Source organism: Myxine glutinosa, chromosome 4 (genome assembly GCF_964187855.1).
Source record: "Myxine glutinosa chromosome 4, kmMyxGlut1.1, whole genome shotgun sequence".
Taxonomy (NCBI): Eukaryota; Metazoa; Chordata; class Myxini; order Myxiniformes; family Myxinidae; genus Myxine; species Myxine glutinosa.
The window spans coordinates 80608439-80628306 of NC_136264.1; the positions used below are offsets into that span (position 1 = coordinate 80608439).

Here is a 19868-nt window from a genome sequence, read left to right on the forward strand (position 1 = left end):
CCGGGCTCGCCCAGACCGCCCGGAGACGCTCGGTCTCGCCTTTCCCGGGCATGTCCAGACTCGCCTTTCCCGGGCTCGCCTAGACCGCCCGGAGACACTCAGTCTCGCCTTTCCCGGGCATGTCCAGACTTGCCTTTCCCGGGCCGCCCGGGCACGCCCACTCTCGCCGTGTTTGAATGCATATATATATTGCTACCCGATAAACGGGCTTTACAGAGTGTGCTGGTTTCTGTACGAATAAACAAGCTTTGAACTCAACCAAATGGCCTCGTTCTCTCGCCTTCCACTACTCCTAAACTACTAGCCGGATCCTGATCTTCACCAAGTTTGAATTGATTCTTCCTTGTCACACACACACACAACCTGTCCAACAAGTTTCGTCCAAATCGATCCATAACTTTTTGAGATATCCTGCTATGTATCGTTTTTGGCCCTATCTCCCAATGGTGAAGAATCACTGAGAACATTAAATAATTCTCATGTCCGAATCCATATTCAGATCTCCACCAAAATCGAATCGAATCATGCTTGTCAGACACACAACCGGTTCACCAAGTTTCGTCCAAATCCGTCCACAACTTTTTGAGATTTCCTGCTATATATCGTTTTTGGCCCTATCTCCCAATGGTGAAGAATCACATTAAAAATTCTAGTAGCCGGATCCGAATCCGGATCTTCACCAAAATCTAATCATTTTGTCCTTGTCACATACGCTACATCTCTGCCAAATTTCATCCGAATCTGTCAACTTTTTGAGATATTTTGTTCAGAGACAAACGGACAGACAAACAGACAGGGGTGAAAACATAACCTCCATCCACCTTTGGTGGTGGAGGTAAATATCCTGCCCATTAAGCCGCCAAGCGTTACGCGCAGACCGCCATTTTCTCAGCGAGTGTACTTTACCTCCCTCAACAGGACCGTAAATATATGTCCAAGGCGAGACAAATATATCCAATATCTTGGACCCCTCTGACGATGATGTGGAGTAAGAAGGCTCTCCACCATCGACTTCAGATGACCATGACAAGCCGTCCACCCTTGCTATAGAATGCAGGTCAACAGTCACCTTACTTACTCACTAGGACACATTTTACGGTCACCACACTATCCATGCCATAAATTACTTTTTTTTTTTTCTTTTTTTTTTTTAATACAAGATCGAGGCTCGTGTAAGAGCTAACATTAATGCCAAAACAAACAAAAAAAAACAAACGACCACAAGGCGAAATAAAGGGAGCGGGAGACAAGATGGGGAGAGAGAGGGAAGCACACAAGTACAACATTTGAGAGCAGGGACATCGGGAGATCTGTGGGAGGTAGAGGGCTTGAAGGGAGGAGGCGTGGGAAGTGGGGTGGGGGGTGGGAGAGGAACAAAAACACATGGACACTGCTAGGACTTCCAGGAAAGAAGTCGGTATTTCAGAAAAGTGGATCTGGGGTGAATTAACAGAGGTAGGAAAGATCAAGGTTTTGGATGGGGGGAGATCAGAGATGGTGGTGAACAGCTTTTTTGAAGACCTGGAGGGATGAGTGGGATGGAAGAGAGTGAGGGAGTTTGTTCCAGAGGCGGGAGAAAAAAGGAATGAAAGAGTGAAGGTGAGCAGGGAGTCTTGATTTTGGCAGTTTCACCAGAAGAGGGTTGCTGGCAGATCTTGTGCGACCTGTAGGAGTACATGGGGGACAGAGCACAGACAGGGCTGGGGGGTGGGGGGGGGGGGGGGTGGCTAGGCCAGAGAGGAGTGGGTAGTAGACATAAAGACTTCCAACCTGCCTGTGGTGAGTGAGTGAAAGGCCCTCACAATCAGTTTCATCGCGGGAGATTACAATGATTGTGAAAGCTTTGGTTTCAACAGCGTGAAGCCGAGCAAGGTGTGAGGCAGGAGCACCAGACAAGAGGGGAGAGCAGTATTCCATTGAGCTGCGGATGAAAGCCTTGTATGTGGTGAGGAGCTCAGGTGTGCCAAGGAAGGACTTGGCACGACGGAGGATGCCCAGTCAGCGACTGGCTTTGGAGGCCAGCTTGGAAATGTGGTTTTCCCAGGAAAGATCATGGCATATAGTGAGACCCAAAAGCTTGAGTGACGGAACTTCTTGGAGAGGATTGTTCATAAAGTAGATGGGAGGGTTGTCCAGACGGTCTTTTTGAAGAGACATAGTGAGAGTGTGAGATTTGTCAGGATTGAAAGACATATTCCACTTGTTTGACCAGTCTGTGATTTTGACCAGGTCTGTAGAGAGTGAAGAGGCCGCAGACTGCCGATTTGAGGGATGAGACATGGAGCGGCAGAGGGTGGAGTCATCAGCAAAGACATAGAGAGGATTTTCCAGAGAGTCAGAGATCGTTGATGAAGACCAGAAAAAGCACAGGGCCCAGAACACTGCCTTGGGGAACTCCAGCCTGAAGAGGAAGGGGAGATAAGAGAAATCCATTCAGGGCCACACGTTGACTACGACCAGAGAGAACGTCCGCAAGCCATGCGTGGAGATTTCCATGGATACCATAGGAGGAGAGTTTGGTGAGCAGAGTGGGGTGCCAGACCGTATCGAAGGCACATGATATATCAAGGGAGACGGCTCTGATTTCCTGTTTGGCATTGAGGACCTCCATCCATTGTTGAGACAGCAGAAGCAGCATGTCCAGAGTAGAATGACCTGGTCTGAATCCAAATTGATGATCAGAGATCAAGCCATTGGAGAAGAGGAAGGATTTGATATCCAAAGCAATGATGGATTCCATGACTTTGCTGATGATTGGGAGCAGGATGATTGGTCTGTAGTTGCAAGGATCTGTTTTTACACCTTTTTGTTTAAAGCGGTAATGTTAGCTGATTCCCAAGCTGATGGCAGATGACCTTGAGCAAAAGAGAGGTTGAAGAGAACAGAGAGGGTGAGATAGAGCAGCAGAGCAGGATTTTAGGACCCGTGGGCTGATGCTGTCAGGTCCAGGTGCAGAATCAGAGTCGAGGATTGACAGAAACTTCTCCACCTTGTCAGGAGAAAAGGACACAGTGTTCAGGAGCAGCTGGGTTCGACTGGGTAAGGTGGGCAAATGTGTTTGATGGTGGCCATTTTGATGTTCCTGACTTCTTGTTCCTGGTTTCTAGTTCTTTGATTTCTTGTTTTGATTGCTTGTTATTTTTGTATTGTGGAGATTTAAAAAAATCTTTTAAAAATAGATATGTTGAGGCCATTAACCCCCCTACTGCCCCCATCCACCAAGTCCGTGCTCGTCTAATGCTTTGATGAGCATGACTGATGTTATCCATATGTCATGGCATCTGTCACCAGATCCGAACCTATTGGAGCATTTATGGGATATTCTGGAACGATGCCTGATGCAGCGTTTTCCATCTCCATTAAACAGCTGTGATTGATTGATTGTTTCGTGGAAGAATGGTGCTGCATCCCTCCTGCGGGATTCCAGACTCTGGTGGACCCGATGCCACGGCACATACTGGCAGCACGTGGTGGACCTAACACCCTATTAAGTGACCTTGCATTGGTGTTTCCATGTTTTGGTCCACGACCTGTATGTTTATTAGCTTCTTGGAAATGGCAACCATTTTGATGGTTTCCCCATTGATTACCTATCATTTCGATTCCACATGTAATAATGTTGTGGTTCCCGGGTTCGTCGACGTACAAAGGGTGGGGGGGGGGGGGGGGAGGAGGTTATGCCCCGTTCCCCCTCAAACTCCGGGTCCACTGAGGCCGCCGACCATGACTAAGCTCGTGATTGACGGATTGCTAAGCATTTCCGATTGCCAACCTCCCAGCCACGCGCCGAATAGTTTGCTGGTCAATTAATCCCAAATACCTTCAAGACACGCGACCGAAGAAACCCGGGATCGAACCCTCACTTTCACACACCTTATTGCGTGCTGAGCGGATTTGCACGGTGGGGAAAGCGGCGTTACCTCACGTGATTTACGGACCTGATTCAAGCCAAATTCGGTCTCAGATGATGCTCGGCCAATGGAGAAAAGACGTACCCGAACAGGTTTGAAAGTAACAAAAATGTACAGCCTTTTATTTAGAAGGCACAGAGAAACAGAGACGAAGATGCAATCTTATCAATCCTTACCTAATAATAAACCCCGCAGGTGCCTTCACACTCTCACACACACAGAGAATAACACACTGGTTATTATCGTACCGATGTACGTGCTGGGATTGACTCGAAGGTGGCCACGTGGTGTGCGCAGCGCGCAGTTCGGTCCTCGATCTGGACGTGCAGCCTGGACGAGGTCAGGTCCGAAGGACGAACCGCCAGCAAGAGCAAGAGCGTTGGGGCAAGAATTGATGAAGGGCGTCGGCGAAGTCAAAAAGGCAAGAGGCTCGGCGAAGCACAAATGCAAGCGGGAGTGTCGAAGCAAAATGCAAGAGGGATGTCGTGGCACAGCAAAATCCAAGAGCAAGAGTCCAGAGCAAGAGGGTGAAAATGCGATGGGCGGGGTTTTTAAATCACACCCGAAAAGCTTCTAGAATGTTCCACAGCCTCCCATTGGCTGAGGTTGGTCACGTGCTGGCCTTCAATCCCTCCTCCCCCAATGAAGGTTTCAGTCCTCCTTCCCCCTTTCATTCGGGGAGGTTTCACACCCCATTGGTCGCTTGCTGGTGACGTGTTCCCGACCCGTCATTGGTCACGTGGGCCTGTTCTTTTGGCCACGCCTTCCTGCTCATTAAAAATGTCTTCCCTTAACCACACGAACGTTTGAAATCCTGCCTACTCTCAACGCATATTTGGTCTCGATTATTACACAATGGGAAGGGGCTTCTCTTTCCATTCAATAAGAAATAACTAACTACTGCAGGCTACATGTTGTCGTGCAATTAACTATAGGGGGTTTGCCTTTATGGCAAAACCGCAACAATAACTTATATGTCCACCAAATGGCATGTTTCTGTCATCATGAGAACATAACTCCATAAAGATTGTAAATTAGCTAGTTGTTATACATCTGTTGACCATCTTGGAAATGGTGACCATTGTGATGGAGTTCTCATTGGTTGCTATGCTGATTACCAATGATTTCTAATTCTACATGCGAGTATAATAAAGAACATTTCCACCAAATTTTATGCTTTCATTATGATTTGACCAATTAAGGTAAATTTGGCCAATTAACCACTGTACTGTTTTGCCACCATTACATCTTATCTTTTCTACTACCCTAACACAGAAGCTCGAGTTTTTACAGTATCCATAAGTAAAGTGACAAGAGTAGTGGATCGATAACCTTTAGCTTTATTTGGTGAGATTTCCTGCTATATATCGTTTTTGGCCCTATCTCCCAATGGTGAAGAATCACATTAAAAATTCTAGTAGCCGGATCCGAATCCGGATCTTCACCAAAATCTAATCATTTTGTCCTTGTCACATACGCTACATCTCTGCCAAATTTCATCCGAATCTGTCAACTTTTTGAGATATTTTGTTCAGAGACAAACGGACAGACAAACAGACAGGGGTGAAAACATAACCTCCATCCACCTTTGGTGGTGGAGGTAAATATCCTGCCCATTAAGCCGCCAAGCGTTACGCGCAGACCGCCATTTTCTCAGCGAGTGTACTTTACCTCCCTCAACAGGACCGTAAATATATGTCCAAGGCGAGACAAATATATCCAATATCTTGGACCCCTCTGACGATAATGTGGAGTAAGAAGGCTCTCCACCATCTTTTTATTTTATTTTTATTTTTTTATTTTTTTTATTTTTTTTGTATACAATATCGAGGCTCGTGAAAGAGCGAACATTAATCACACAGAAAGACAAACCGACACATAAAACATATAACATAGGGAGCGGTAGACAAGATGGGGAGAGAGGGGGAAGGACACAAACACAACATTTGAGAGCAGGGACCGAGAGACATGGAGACATGGAGACATCGAGAGATCTGAGAGAGGGCGAGGGCTTTGGGGGGGGGGGGGCGTGGGAAGGGGGCAGTGGGAGAGGTATAAAACATATGGACACTGCCAGGACTTCCAGGAAAGAAGTTGGAATTTCAAACAAGGTGGATCTGGGGTGAATTAGCGGGGGTAGAAAAGATCAAGGTTTTGGATGGGGGAAGATAAGAGATGGTGGTGAACAGCTGTTTTAAAGACCTGGAGGGAGGAGTGGGATTGAAGGGAGTGAGGGAGTTTGTTCCAGAGGCGGGAGAAAAGAGGAATGAAAGAGTGAAGATGAGCGGAGAGCCGAGATTTCGGCAGTTTAACCATCAGAGGGTTGCTGGCAGATCTTGTGCGACCTGTAGGAATATTTGGGGGACAGAGCACAGAGAGAGCTGGGGGTGCAAGGCCGGAGAGGAGTCGGTAGAAGACAGAAAGACCACCTACCTGCCTGCGGTGAGTGAGTGAAAGGCCCTCAGAGATAGCTTCATCGCGGGAGATTCCAATAATTCTGAAAGCTTTGGTTTCAACAGCGTGAAGCCGAGCTAGGTGTGAGGCAGGAGCACCGGCCCATAGGGGAGAACAGTATTCCATTGAGCTGCGGATGAAAGCCTTGTATGTGGTGAGGAGCTCAGGTGTGCCGAGGAAGGACTTCGCACGACGGAGGATGCCCAGTCGGCGACTGGCTTTGGAGGCCAGCTTGGAAATGTGGTTTTCCCAAGAAAGATCATGGCAGATAGTGAGACCCAAAATCTTGAGCGACAGAACTTCTTGGAGAGGATTGTTGAGAAAGTAGATGGGAGGGTTGTCCAGTCGATCTTTTCGGAGAGACATAGTAAGAGTGTGAGATTTGTCAGGATTGAAAGACATGTTCCACTTGTTTGACCAGTCTGTGATTTTGTCCAGGTCTTCAGAGAGTGAGGAGGCAGCAGACTGCCGATCTGAGGGAAGAGGAATGGAGCGGCAGAGAGTGGAGTCATCAGCAAAGAGATAGAGAGGATTTTCGAGAGAGTCAGAGAGATCATTGATGAAGACCAGAAAAAGCACGGGGCCCAGAACACTGCCTTGGGGAACTCCAGCCTGAACAGGAAGAGGAGATGAGAGAAACCCATTCAGGGCCACACGTTGACGACGACTAGAGAGGAAGTCCGCCAGCCATGCGTGGAGATTTCCATGGATACCAAAGGAGGAGAGTTTGGTGAGCAGAGCGGGGTGCCAGACCGTGTCGAAGGCACGTGATATGTCGAGGGAGACAGCTCTAATTTCCTGTTTGGCATTGAGGACCTCCATCCATTGTTGAGACAGCAGAAGCAGCATGTCCAGAGTAGAGTGGCCTGGTCTGAAACCAAATTGATGATCAGAGATCAAGCCATTGGAGAAGAGGAAAGATTTCATATCAGAAGCAATGATGGATTCCATGACTTTGCTGATAATTGGGAGAAGGCTGATTGGTCTGTAGTTGCTAGGATCTGTTTTTGCACCTTTTTTGTGCAAAGCGGTGATGTTGGCTGATTTCCAAGCAGATGGCAGTTGACCTTGAGCAAAAGAGAGGGTGAAGAGAACAGAGAGAGGGTGAGATAGAGCAGCAGAGCAGGATTTTAGGACCCGTGGGCTGATGCCGTCGGGTCCAGTTGCAGAATCAGAGTCGAGGGTTGACAGAAACTTTTCCACCTTGTCAGGAGGAAAGGACACGGAGTCCAGGAGCAGCAGGGTACGACTGGGTATGGTGGGTACATAGAGGGATGGGTTTGGGACACAAGATTTAGAGGCAAACACAGAGTTGAGGCATTCAGCTTTTTCACGTGCGGAGTCAGCTGTGTAGCCGTTTGAGGTAAGGGAGGGGATGGAGGGGGAACAAACACCAGAAACGTATTTGACCAGACGCCACCAGGATTTGGAAGAGGGAGACAGATAAGAGAGTTCGGTCTTGAGAACGGAGAGATATTGTTTCCTGGCTCTCCTGAGGGTGGACACACACTTGTTTCGGGCTTTGTGAAAGGAAATGAGATTTCCTTCCGTTGGATTTGCTTTCCAGGAGACGAAGGCAAGTTGTTTCTGGGCAACAGCCTCACCACAAGATTCCGTGTACCATGGACGGGAGGAAGGGTATGACAACTGAAGACGAGATGGGATAAATCTGTGCATGAGAGAGAGCAATTTACTTTGGAAGAATTCCCAGGATGAGTTGATGTCAGAGGTGGTAGAGATGGAGACCAGTCCAGATGATTGATGGCTGCTTGAAGACCGTGCCAGTTGGCCTGAGTGAAATGCCAGACTCGTCGACGCTGAGCAGGCTCCCTGAGGATGGTCAGAGAGATGTCCACTTTAACAAGGACATGATCAGATGTTCCGATCGGAGCAGAAGAAGAGCAGCAGACATTTTCAGGGAAGTTAGTCATAACCAAGTCCAGAAGAGAAGATGTTCCGTTGACTGAGATCCGGGTCGGGAAATTGACAGATTGTGTCAGTCCCAGTGAGTCGCAGAAGTCCTTTGCTGAGCAGCCATGGCTGGTGAGAGAGGTACCCACACCCAGCCAACTGGCATGATGACAGTTGAAATCACCACATATGAGGAAGAGAGAGTTGGGATGAGTAGATAGAAGTTGGTCCATATCATCAGACAGCGAGATGTAGATGGAGTCATCACTGTTTGGTGGACGGTACAACACACATATGAACAAGAGGTGGGAGCGAAGGGGAAGCCGTAGCCAGAGGTATTCCTGGGGGTGAGGTGGAGAGAGTGCAGTGCAGGGCGAGTGAGGAAGAGTTTTTGATAAAGATAGCAACCCCGCCTCCAGGACGAGGCTCAGGTCTATCATACCGGAGGAGGGAGTCGCCCGGGAGAGATACTATGGAATCAGAGACATCATAAAGGAGGAAAGTTTCTGTTAAGCAGATCACGTCTGGTTTGACAGAAGCAACCTGTATGGAGAGATCGGTTAAGTTTGAACGAAGGCCCCGGATGTTTGAGGTCCATACCGTTAATGAAGAGGAAGGGGGAGCATCAGATACAGAACAGGGGGGAGGAGGGGTAGGGTAAGAGGTGGAAGAGGTAGGGAGAGCTGTTGAAGGTGTGTCAGAGATTTCAGAATAGCTCGGAGAAAGGGAAGGATGGGGCGGACAAAAGGTTTGATGGTGATTGGGTGAGCCACAATGAGGTGTTATTTGAGGAGGGGGAAGAGCGAGGCAGAAGGTTGGGGGAGATGGAGGTGAGAGTTTGAAGGGGGAAGAAGCGGGGAGGACGCTTTGAGGAGGGGGAGTGAGCGGGGGGAAATTGAGAAGCAATGAGGGTGGGGAGATTTGAAGGGGAGGGGTGAGGGGGGAGTTTGGGAGGGAAGGGACAAGGGGAGGGATTTGAAAGGGATGGGATATGGGGGAGATTTGGAGGGGAGGGGTGAGGCAGGATTCTAGGAGGGGAGGGGCGAGGGGGCGTCTTGGCGGGGAGGGGTGAGGGGGTAGTTTAGGAGGGAGGGGGCAAGGGGGGAGATTTGAAAGGGATGGGTGATGGGGAAGATTTGGAGGGGAGGGGTGATGGGGAAGATTTGGAGGGGAGGGGTTATGGGGAAGATTTGGAGGGGAGGGGTGAGATTGGATTTTTGAAAGTGTACGATTTATGGGAAACGAACATTTATTGCAAAATGAGTTTCTTGTGACCTTCGAGTTAAAAATACGTTTAAGGACGCTGGATGGAGGGTGGAGTGCAGGAGAGTTTAGGGAATGTAGAACAAAGGCACTATAGGAGATGGATATTTTTTTTGGGATGAATTGATTTGGTGAGCAAGTCGAAAGCAGCCTTTTAAAGAAGAAGAAGAAAAAGGTGTTATAAAATATGACGGAATACATAACTTGAGGGGAAAGTGTAAACATTGAAGGTTAATGAGTGAAAACTATCTGGGGAAATGGAGGAGAAACACGTGGTCGAAGAACGAACGAACGAATAAGAATGAATAAACGAATGAGAACAGAGAAGGAAATGTTTTTTTTTTTTTTTTTTTTTTTTTTTTTTTTTTTTTTTTGAGTTGAGATTTACACAAGGAAGTAGGCTAAGGGTGAAAAGACTGGGAATACAGAGAACGAAAGTTATTGGATCACAAACGATGGACCGCTGAGAGAAAAACAAAGCCTCAAGGTTGTACAGTGCACACTGTACAAGGCCTTGCTCGCGACACGGCAAACAGACGATCAATTTATGAAAGATAAACACCGAGAAACAACCAAAGTTGCACACAATAACTTCACACACCGAAAGATAAATACAGTTTCGACAAAATACAATTGTGAACAGACTTAACTTCGAAAAACGTGGAGACCGTGTGGAGCTTCGAAAATCCCTGCCGCCGTCTCCAAGATCTCGCGAGATCCAAGATCATCGACTTCAGATGACCATGACAAGCCGTCCACCCTTGCTATAGAATGCAGGTCAACAGTCACCTTACTTACTCACTAGGACACATTTTACGGTCACCACACTATCCATGCCATAAATTACTTTTTTTTTTTTCTTTTTTTTTTTTAATACAAGATATTTTAATTTAATATCGTGCCAAGATAGATGCCAAGCCAAGATGCCAAGATATTTTAATATCGTGCCACTCCTGTGAACATTCATTCTTACATTACACATCTGCATTGTTGCAACAACATATTGCATCACACATTTGCTACAACTTTGTTCAAGTTTGTTCAAAAACACATTTACTCAAAGGTTATGTTTACACCCCTGTTTGTCTGTTTGTTTGAGAACAGGATATCTCGAAAAGGTGTGGACAGATTTGGACGAAACCTGGTGGACATATTGGGTGTGTGACAAGGAGGAATTGACTCGATTTTAGTGAAGATTCGAATCCGGACCTGGATCACAAAAAATTTTAAATGATTCTTCACCATTGAGAGATAGGGCAACAAATGGTATATAACATGATATCTCAAAAAGTTGTGGACGAGTGATGATAAAAGCTGGTAAATGCGTTGGTTCGGCGACAAGAAGAAGCCGATTAGATTTTGGTTCATGTCGGAATCCAGATCCGGCCTATCGGTGGGATCCAAAACGTACTGTTCAGCCTGGTGGAGGTATGTGCTCTACCACATGCCATTGTAGTTGGTGATGGCACACACCCCTGCTGTTGTAGAATATTTAAAATGGTACCATTGGAAAGCTAACTAGAGCGAGGTCGATGTCGCCCCGCCATAAATCCACACGCTTCCCAACAAAAGCAGTTGAAACTTGAAATATGGAAAAAAGTCCCACCAGGAATTGGCCAACAACAAATTTTGATGAGCAAAGAGCGAAAGATGTCAAAAGAAGCTTAGTAATGGCCATTTTTTATTTAGAACTCAGCTTACAAGTGTAGATATTATCGAACAATGATTTCATAACATCAAAATGTAATCTCAGATTTCCAAAAGTCTCCATTTCCCTGTGGGGAGAATCAAAGGGGTAAGATTTAGGCAATGCTTAAAAAAAACACAGTTACTCAAAGGTTATGTTTTGGTGAGTCTGTCTGTGGGTGTGTGTGTTTGGTGGGTCTGTCTGTGGGTGTTTTGTGTGTTGGTGAAATTCAAACGGATCGTGTGTGTGTGTGTGTGTGTGTGTGTGTGTGTGTGTGTGTGTGTGTGTGTGTGTGTGTGTGTGTGTGTGTGTGTGTGTGTGTGTGTGTGTGTGTGTGTGTGTGTGTGTGTGTGTGTGTGTGTGTGTGTGTGTGTGTGTGTGTGTGTGTGTGTGTGTGTGTAGAAACTATGTTTGAGGTTTACAATTTAAATATAGTTGAATATGGGATGTTGTGAAACCCTGGTGTTGGGCAAGCGGCTAGGGTGCCAGCTTAGGATCCTAGGATCCTGGGTTCGAATCCCGGTCGATCGCTGAATTAACGCCAGGGGGGTTGACTCAGCCTGTCATCCTTCCGAGGTCGGCTAATTGAGTACCAGTTCACTGGTAATTCTCTGTTTGTCGTTAAAGGCGGCGTCTGGTAAAAAGGGTTGGCGTCAGGAAGGGCATCCGGCCGTAAAACATTGCTTCAAAAAGGGAACCATAAAACAACAACAACCACGGTTCCCGAAAAAGGCCAACCCCCGCTTTGCGGGGGGAAAATGGCCTCTAAAGGTGGTTATTTTTTTTTATATATGGGATGTTGTGAAATTAACATCATTTACAACAATCCTTTAAATTATTTAAGTTTAGGAACAACCGATACTGTACAATTAATTTGTACAGTATCGGTGTGTGTGTGTGTGTGTGTGTGTGTGTGTGTGTGTGTGTGTGTGTGTGTGTGTGTGTGTGTGTGTGTGTGTGTGTGTGTGTGTGTGTGTGTGTATAAAAGAGAGAGATAGAATTGTGAGGAACAGAAATGAAAAAACGAGGTGTGTGTGTGTGTGTGTGTGTGTGTGTGTGTGTGTGTGTGTGTGTGTGTGTGTGTGTGTGCGTTTTGGTGGATCTGTGTTGTTTTCAAAATAGAAGAGACCACGCACACTACTCCTACCATTAGTCTGAATCCACACGTTGTTTCCAATTTGTGATGTCCTCTGCCACGTGCAGCAAAACCTACAAGAAAGGGGAAAAAGACTTCGAAACAGAAAATATGGTTCAAACACATTACAGCCACACATAGATAGGTCTTCTGTCTCATTACATATCAGCACACCCTCATCCCCTTTTTGGACATTTTCAATGGAGACCAAGCAGTACCATCATGCCTGCCTCATTTCAACTGATACCAGATGAATTCGCCATTTCGAAATTATAAAATAATTCTGCGCTAATTAAATCAATGTTATAATATTTGGCTTAAAGCAAAGATCCATCTAGCTACATATTTAATATCATTGCTTCGAATATATTATGAAGGAATTTAATGAAAACAAGTAAAAACAGTGCAGATGTAAATGTGGTTCTCTTACCAAAAATGAGGATAAGATGGCAAAGGAGGAAAGGAAATGCCACATGTCATGATTGTCAAAATAGCCCAAAATCAGACATTCTTTGTTGTGTTGACGAGATTTAGCAGCCGATTTCTGGAACGCAAAATCACAACAGCTGTAAGATTGTTGATTCAATCCAAAAGGTAAATTTATCAGTGAAAATAAAGTTTCAGACAGTGATGGTCCAATCGTGAGTTTGGAGTCGTTTCTCCTTTAATAAACCATTTTAAATAAAAGAAGCAACTTCCGGCCTTTTGACTCCCACGCACGGGAAAGACCACCCCGTTGGGCAATATTGAGCAACCTTGATGAGATAGTAATTTATAACAGTCCCCGCTAATAGAGTGTCGTGGATAGTGTTACGTGCTCCTCCCCAAACCCCCTGGTCACGGTGTACCTCCGAGCCCCGAGAGGAGTCACGGCAGAAAGATGTGTTATTCTGCATCAAAGATCAATGGTGAAACCACACCAATTGTTACCAACAAACAAATATTGTATTAAGGTCACACAAGAATAACAACACAAAAACAATAGTATTCAATTGTACAACCAATATATATTTCCCATGATGGTACCATCAGGTTCTTTCAAAAAAACTCACTGTGCTCCAAGTGAGCGAAAAGAAGAGCATTCCCAATGTCTCTATTCCCGCATCAAGCCAAAGTCGTATTCCAGCATCAAGCCAAAGTCGATCCACTCCAGTGATCGTCCGTATGATGTCGTATCGAGACCAGAATCCCGTTCGGATGACAGTTACACTGCCAAGATGGGCGAAGGTGTCTTCGAGAAGTGACGGGGAAATCACACCTTTAGGTATGGACGTCTGACGGCTCTCAATCGGCGAACCGCAGATTTCCCACCCCAAAAGCCACGTTACACACACCCACACACACCAGATTAATGTCTGAATGCGGTGAAAATGGTTGAAGCGGTGAAAAACCTTGAGCGAAGCGCAAAGCGCGTGAGTCAAAATGGCTGATGGCCCGTTCTCGAGGCGTAACGGCACTACGATGATTCTCCTCGGAATCAACCGCAAAACCTGACATGCAGGTTGATCTGTCACAGCGATAACAACGCTGTCGCAGGAATCCCTTTCCTGGGAAACCCAAAGTTCACACGTGACTCTCGTTCACCAACGTTCGCTCCAGACCTCAAAGCAGCTAGGCTTCTTCTCCGACTCCCTCGCTCCGCCTTCTCTTCCTCTTCTTCTCCCTCGTCGTCCGGTTCCCGATCCGGTTTCCTGTTTCTTTTAGAACATTAACTTTTTTACCTTCTGGAAACAGTAATCTCTATCTCACTTAAACGACAACAATAATAGTACATGGAATCAAAAATGTTTACAGTGGATGAAAACCACAACAACGGAAGTGACGAATCCGTAACAATAGGAAGATGAGAGCTGTCCGCTAACAGCGACCTTGTAGATATAATTTGGCCATTCACTTGGGTGTGGGTGTGGTTTTTGTATATGTTGTTGTTTGGTGGGGGGTTATTTTGAAGGAGCTCATTGTTGTCATGTGATGTGGTCTTAATGTGTCTACGCCAATAATAAGAGGTCAGGTTCTCACACGGAGGTTTATTGAGGTAACGCTGCTCGGTTCAAGGCCCAATCCCCAAGAGACCATGCGCATGTGCGAAACCCCGGTACACGGGGAGGAGCCATCGGAACCCACATCAACAACAACCACACCAATAACAACTAGATGGTATTCATACAATACTTACCCTGCGCAGTCAACTGTTGCGAGCCAACTCTTCTGTTTTTGAACATTTTTTTTCTTTGATCCAATATGGCTGCCAGACAACGTGAGCGATGACATCATAAATTTATATTCTCTAATATAATTGTTGCATAGATCACGCTCAATACATTTCAAACTGATCAGACTAAGCGTTTTCCCTGTCGAATTATGACGTCATAATTATGGCACCAATGACGTCATCGTTAACAACACCTATTCCCCATATGGAGTTCTTTACAATGAGCCATGTTTCAATTTTCCCATGCAGCAGTTTTGGAGATATGGAGGTGCAACATTTTTCGGTTTTTCCAAGATGGCGCCTCTACCACATGACCGATGACGTCATGATTATCATTAAAATATTCTAAAGGAGGAGGCGCTCTGATGGTGAAAATTGTCTTGGTCCTTCGCTCGGTTCCATGAGCCAATCTCCACTCTGCTGCCATGTCTTGGTCCCCCCTTCCCACGCCTCCGCCCCCCAAGCCCTCTCCCTTCCACACATCTCCCTGCTCTCAAATGTTGTGTTTGTGTGCTTCCCCTTCTCTCCCCATCTTGTTTTTCCGCTCCCTCTTTTTATATATTTTGTTTGTCTGGTTGATTTGTTTGTGAAGTAAATGTTAGCTCTTTCACGAGCCTCGATTCAGTATACAAAAAAAAAAAAAAAAAATCCCGGAGGGAGGCGTGAACTGCCAGACCTCCTTGAAGGTGGAGAAGCAGTCTCCTTGGGACTGGCCGGGTCAGCAGGTGAGACACCACCAGTGGGTATCTGGGGTCTGACAATAGCTTCTGGTAGTGTAGGCAGCATAAGCAAATCCGATAGGGCAAGGACCACTTTATGCAAAGGGGCCTCCTGTGAGATGGACCCTGGCATGGGCACAGACGAGCCTGCAATGTCCTGTGGAGGATGGTAAGGTGAGGTATGTTCAGAATCGGACTCAGACTCTGAAGTTACATCCCGGCCTCAAACTGGGTGAGCAGGGGCCTGGCCCATTAATGTGGACACAACAGGATAGCAGTCACATGCTCGAACATCATATAGGCTTTGCTACGAATCTGAGAACAGGTACATTTTCTGAGTTGGCACCATCCGTTGTCAGAAGAAATCCATGTCACCAAATGCTTGTCACGAGCTTTGCATTTGTTTCATTTGTTTGTTTCTGTTTCTGTCACAGTGGATGACTGGGGATGTGGATGCACAGGTAAGTACTTTATTGACTGCCACTGGTGACATGACGAGGAGACTGTCTTGGTGACCTTGGCGATGTTTAGGGCAAAAAAGTACCTGTTGAAGGCATGCTTAATTTGGTGTCTTGATGGGTGGTTGAACCCGATGTGCAAAGCAGTCAGGAGCCCATCAACCACTGAGTGGGGGATCACGATCTGTTCACGAAAGGGCTGGAATGGCTGGTTGTCCCTTGGAACAGAATCAAGACAATCATTAAGATGTGGAAAACGTATGGTATCACCAATACTCTGCCTAGATCAAGCCATCCCTCCAAACTGGATGACCAAGCAAGGAGGAGACTGATCAGAGAGGCCATCAAGAGGCCAATGGCAACTTTGAAAGAGCTACAGGTCTTTATGGCAAAGACTGGTCACTGCGTGCACGTTACAACAATACCCCAAGCACCCGACAAGTCTGGCTGGCAAGGAGGAAGCCGTTACTCAAAAAATCCGATCTTGAGTTCCGTTTGAGATATGCAAAAATCCACTCTGGAGATTCTGAAGCCATGTGGCAAAACGTTATGTGTTGTCGGACAAAACCAAGATGGAACTTTTTGGCTTAAATGCAAAAAGGTTACATTTGGTGCAAATCCAACCCAAAGAACACCATCCCTACTGTGAAGCATGGTGGTGGCAGCATCATGTTACGGGGATGTTTCTCATCTGCAAGGACTGGGGCACTTGTCAGGATAGAAGGGGAAAATTGATGGAGCAAAATACAGAAAAATCTGAGCGGTAAGCTTTCTGCCCTCTGCAAGAAAGCTGAAATTTGGATGGAAGTTCACCTTTCAGCATGACAACGACCCAAAGCACACAGCCAAAGCTACACTGGAGTGGCTAAGGAACAAAAAGATAAATGTCCTTGAGTGGCCCAGTCAAGCCCTGACCTAAATCCAATCAAAAATCTGTGGCATGACTTGAGGATTGCTGTCCATCAACGCTCCCCACGCAACGTATCTGAGCTTGAACAGTTTTGTACATAAGAATGGGCAAATATTGCCCAATGAAGGTGTGCAAAGTTGGTAGGGACCTATCCCAACAGACTCACAGCTGTAATTGCTGTCAAAGGTGCTTCCACCAAGTATTAACAAAGGGGGGTAGACACTAATCCAACCAAGGTATTTGTATATTTAATTATTTCTTTGAAATTGGTAGAATTTGTTTTTCACTTGGAAGTTGTGGGTTACGATGTGTAAATAATGGAGGAAAAGGTCTGATTCCATGCATTTTTGTTCCAAGCTATAAGACAACAAAAGGTGAAAATTTTGAAAGGGGGTGTAGACTTTGTATAGGTACTGTATATATATATATATATATATATATATATATATATATATATATATATATATATATATATATATATATATATATATATATATATATATATATATATATATATTTATTTATTTATATATATAATTATCGGGAGGTTAAATCAGACGCGGACGAAGCTTCAGGACGTCGATCTTTAATTTGACAAGCTTTCGACCAACAAAGGTCTTCTTAGTCGTCCCCAAATTCAACCCAAGAACAAACTTGGACGATTAAGAAGAAGACCTTTGTGGGTCGAAAGATTGTCAAATTAAAGATCGACGTCCTGAAGCTACGTCCGCGTCTGATTTAACCTCCCGATTATTTATTTAATACAAATGAGACGCCATGCTCGTACTGTGGAGTTTCTACTATTTGTCACAGTTATACGAGTTTATAGTTACGGTTTTTAGAACCTTCACTAGTAAATTTTAGTAAATGTTTCCCTTATAAATGTTCCCCTGTAAATATCCCCATCAATTGGCTTGTTAAAGATCGCACCCTAGTTAGTCCATGTACAACACGTAGCGAACCATAGGACCTCTCCGTAGTTATTTCATTATTATGTGTTTCCGTTAAGGATCTGTTCCCAATAGTTGAATCTGCGTTGCATTAATCAAATAAGATAGGCCCCTTTCAATTTCCCCTATCGCCTCACCCGCGTCTCCGCAAAGTAACGGTCGAGCAGCGTTCGCTGCTCCTTGCCTTGATGCGGTTGTTGGCCCCAAACCGCCATTAGCCATGCGGTCAAGCCGAGGAAGGAGGGGGCGGAGCCACCAGAACAAGGTGTGGCACGTCGACTCGTCATCGGAGGTGGAGTCAGCAAGCCCTTACCGACCAACCAGGGCTGGCGAGGTACCATCGCGGGCGTGGCTCTATGAAGCGCGCATTGATCTGGAGGCACGTAATATAAGAGCCAGCGCGAAGCCTTTTTACGGAGATGGACGGGGATGAACGGAGATGAACGAGAGTCAACTTGGGTTGGAGACGACGCGTGGTCAGGTCTGGCTGAGAGAGACGAAGCTGCGCGGAGCCCTTTGACAAGCTGCTTCGAAAAGCCCTACCACGTGAACGAATACGTGAAGCTGCCGCTGGCTGTTCGCTTCCAGCCCGGAGCGTGGACCTGGAGCGGACCTCCTTGCTGCGCTTCTGCCCGACCCTTCCAGCCCTGCTGTCCCACCTGGACCCTTCTCCTTCTTCCAGTCATTCCTGCCTGCCATCCCCTTTCGTGTAAGTCTGTTTGTCTGTCCTGGGCGTTGGTAATATAAGACTGTTTAAGGCTGCCCTGTGTATCTTCTTCTTCTTCGTCCTGTATATTACTTTCGTTTCTTCTTCTTTGGGTTTGGTCTTGTGTATAGTTAATAATTGTCTGTTATTTCTTACCTTTTGGTTTTTTCTTTCCCCTGATCGCTTTCGTCCTGTCTCCAATTGAGTACCTGTGGCACGATTTGGCCAACGCTCGGAATCGGGTTAGTCAATTGCTAACAGCTCGAATCGCGGATTGCTAAACCGCTCGGCAAATACCATCTTGTCCGTGGTTCGAGCGGTACTTGTCTCCCTGTTTTGCGGAGGGATTGGTAAAGGTATTCGGGAGAACACCTTGACCAATAACCCTGACCAATTTCACCCCGCAAAGGAGCGTTACAAGTACCAGGACTAGAGACGGCCAGCTTAACAGGCCAAGATATAATTAACTCCCCCTTGCTAAGGGGAGTGCCGTCTCTGAGATTCATAACAATTGGTGTCGGGGAGTGGGATTTGAGGCCCGAACCTAATTTTTAAAACATCTAAAAATTTGGTCAAAATTTATGAGCGGCCAAAATTTTATTATAACACCCAAATTGAAATCGTGCCATGGATGATCAAGGCGATCGGATGCCGGTAGGGGAGAATGAGGAGTTGGAGGCAACCCAGAACGCCAGGGAGGAAGTGGGAATAATGGAAGAGGAGGGCAATGAGGATGCGGTAGAGGGGGTTGCAGGCGCACAAGATGGCGGCTCCTCGCACGAGGTCGCAGGGGCACAAGATGGCGGCGCCACGCATGTGGCCGCGGTAGCCGAGCCCGCAGCACTAGTGAATCTGGACCTCTTTATGGCACAAATGAGGGCTCTTATGGTCAGGACGAGTGAACAATTGGGAAACCAAATTGGGGAGTTGAGACATGACAAGGGAAGCCAAATAGGGGGGCTCGAAGGCAAATTAGGGGGCCAATTGGAGGACGTGGGTAACCAAATAGGGGAAGTAAATGAGGGGTTAGCGAGGGACAAGGCCACATATGAGGTAAAGGAAGTTGAGAGGGAGGTTAACCGCAGGTTGAGCGAAGAGGTCGTGGGGGTACGCGACGAGGTAACGTGTCTTGAGGCCTTGTACAGTGTGCACTGTACAACCTTGAGGCTTTGTTTTTTATCTCAGCGGTCCGTCTTTTGTGATCCAATAACTTTCGTTCTCTGTATTCCCAGGCTTTTCACCCATAGCCTACCTACTTCCTTGTGTAAATCTCAACTCAAAAAAAAAAAACAAACATTTTCCTTCTCTGTTATCATTCGTTTATTCATTCTTATTCGTTCGTTCGTTCTTCGACCACGTGTTTCTCCCCCATTTCCCCAGATAGTTTTCACTCATTAACCTTCAATGTTTACACTTTCCCCTCAAGTTATGTATTCCGTCATATTTTATAACACCTTTTTCTTCTTCTTCTTTAAAAGGCTGCTTTCGACTTGCTCACCAAATCAATTCATCCCAAAAAAAATATCCATCTCCTATAGTGCCTTTTTTCTAC

General features: G+C 46.2%; 1 protein-coding gene across 5 annotated transcripts in view; it reads right to left on the minus strand.

The window, feature by feature from the left end:
* Positions 1–11203: 11203 nt before the first annotated feature.
* The window catches only part of LOC137424922 (SID1 transmembrane family member 1), a 132406-nt gene continuing 123741 nt past the window's right edge, over positions 11204–19868 (minus strand). For all 5 annotated transcript variants that reach the window (XM_068112823.2, XM_078776074.1, XM_078776073.1 and 2 more), the window contains 3 exons: positions 12792–12905; positions 12374–12435; positions 11204–11314 (listed from right to left, as the gene is read on the minus strand). In XM_068112823.2, the coding sequence (XP_067968924.2) occupies positions 12376–12435; positions 12792–12905 (174 nt within the window). In that variant the 3' untranslated portion in view covers positions 11204–11314; positions 12374–12375. The remainder of the gene's footprint in view (positions 11315–12373; positions 12436–12791; positions 12906–19868) is intronic.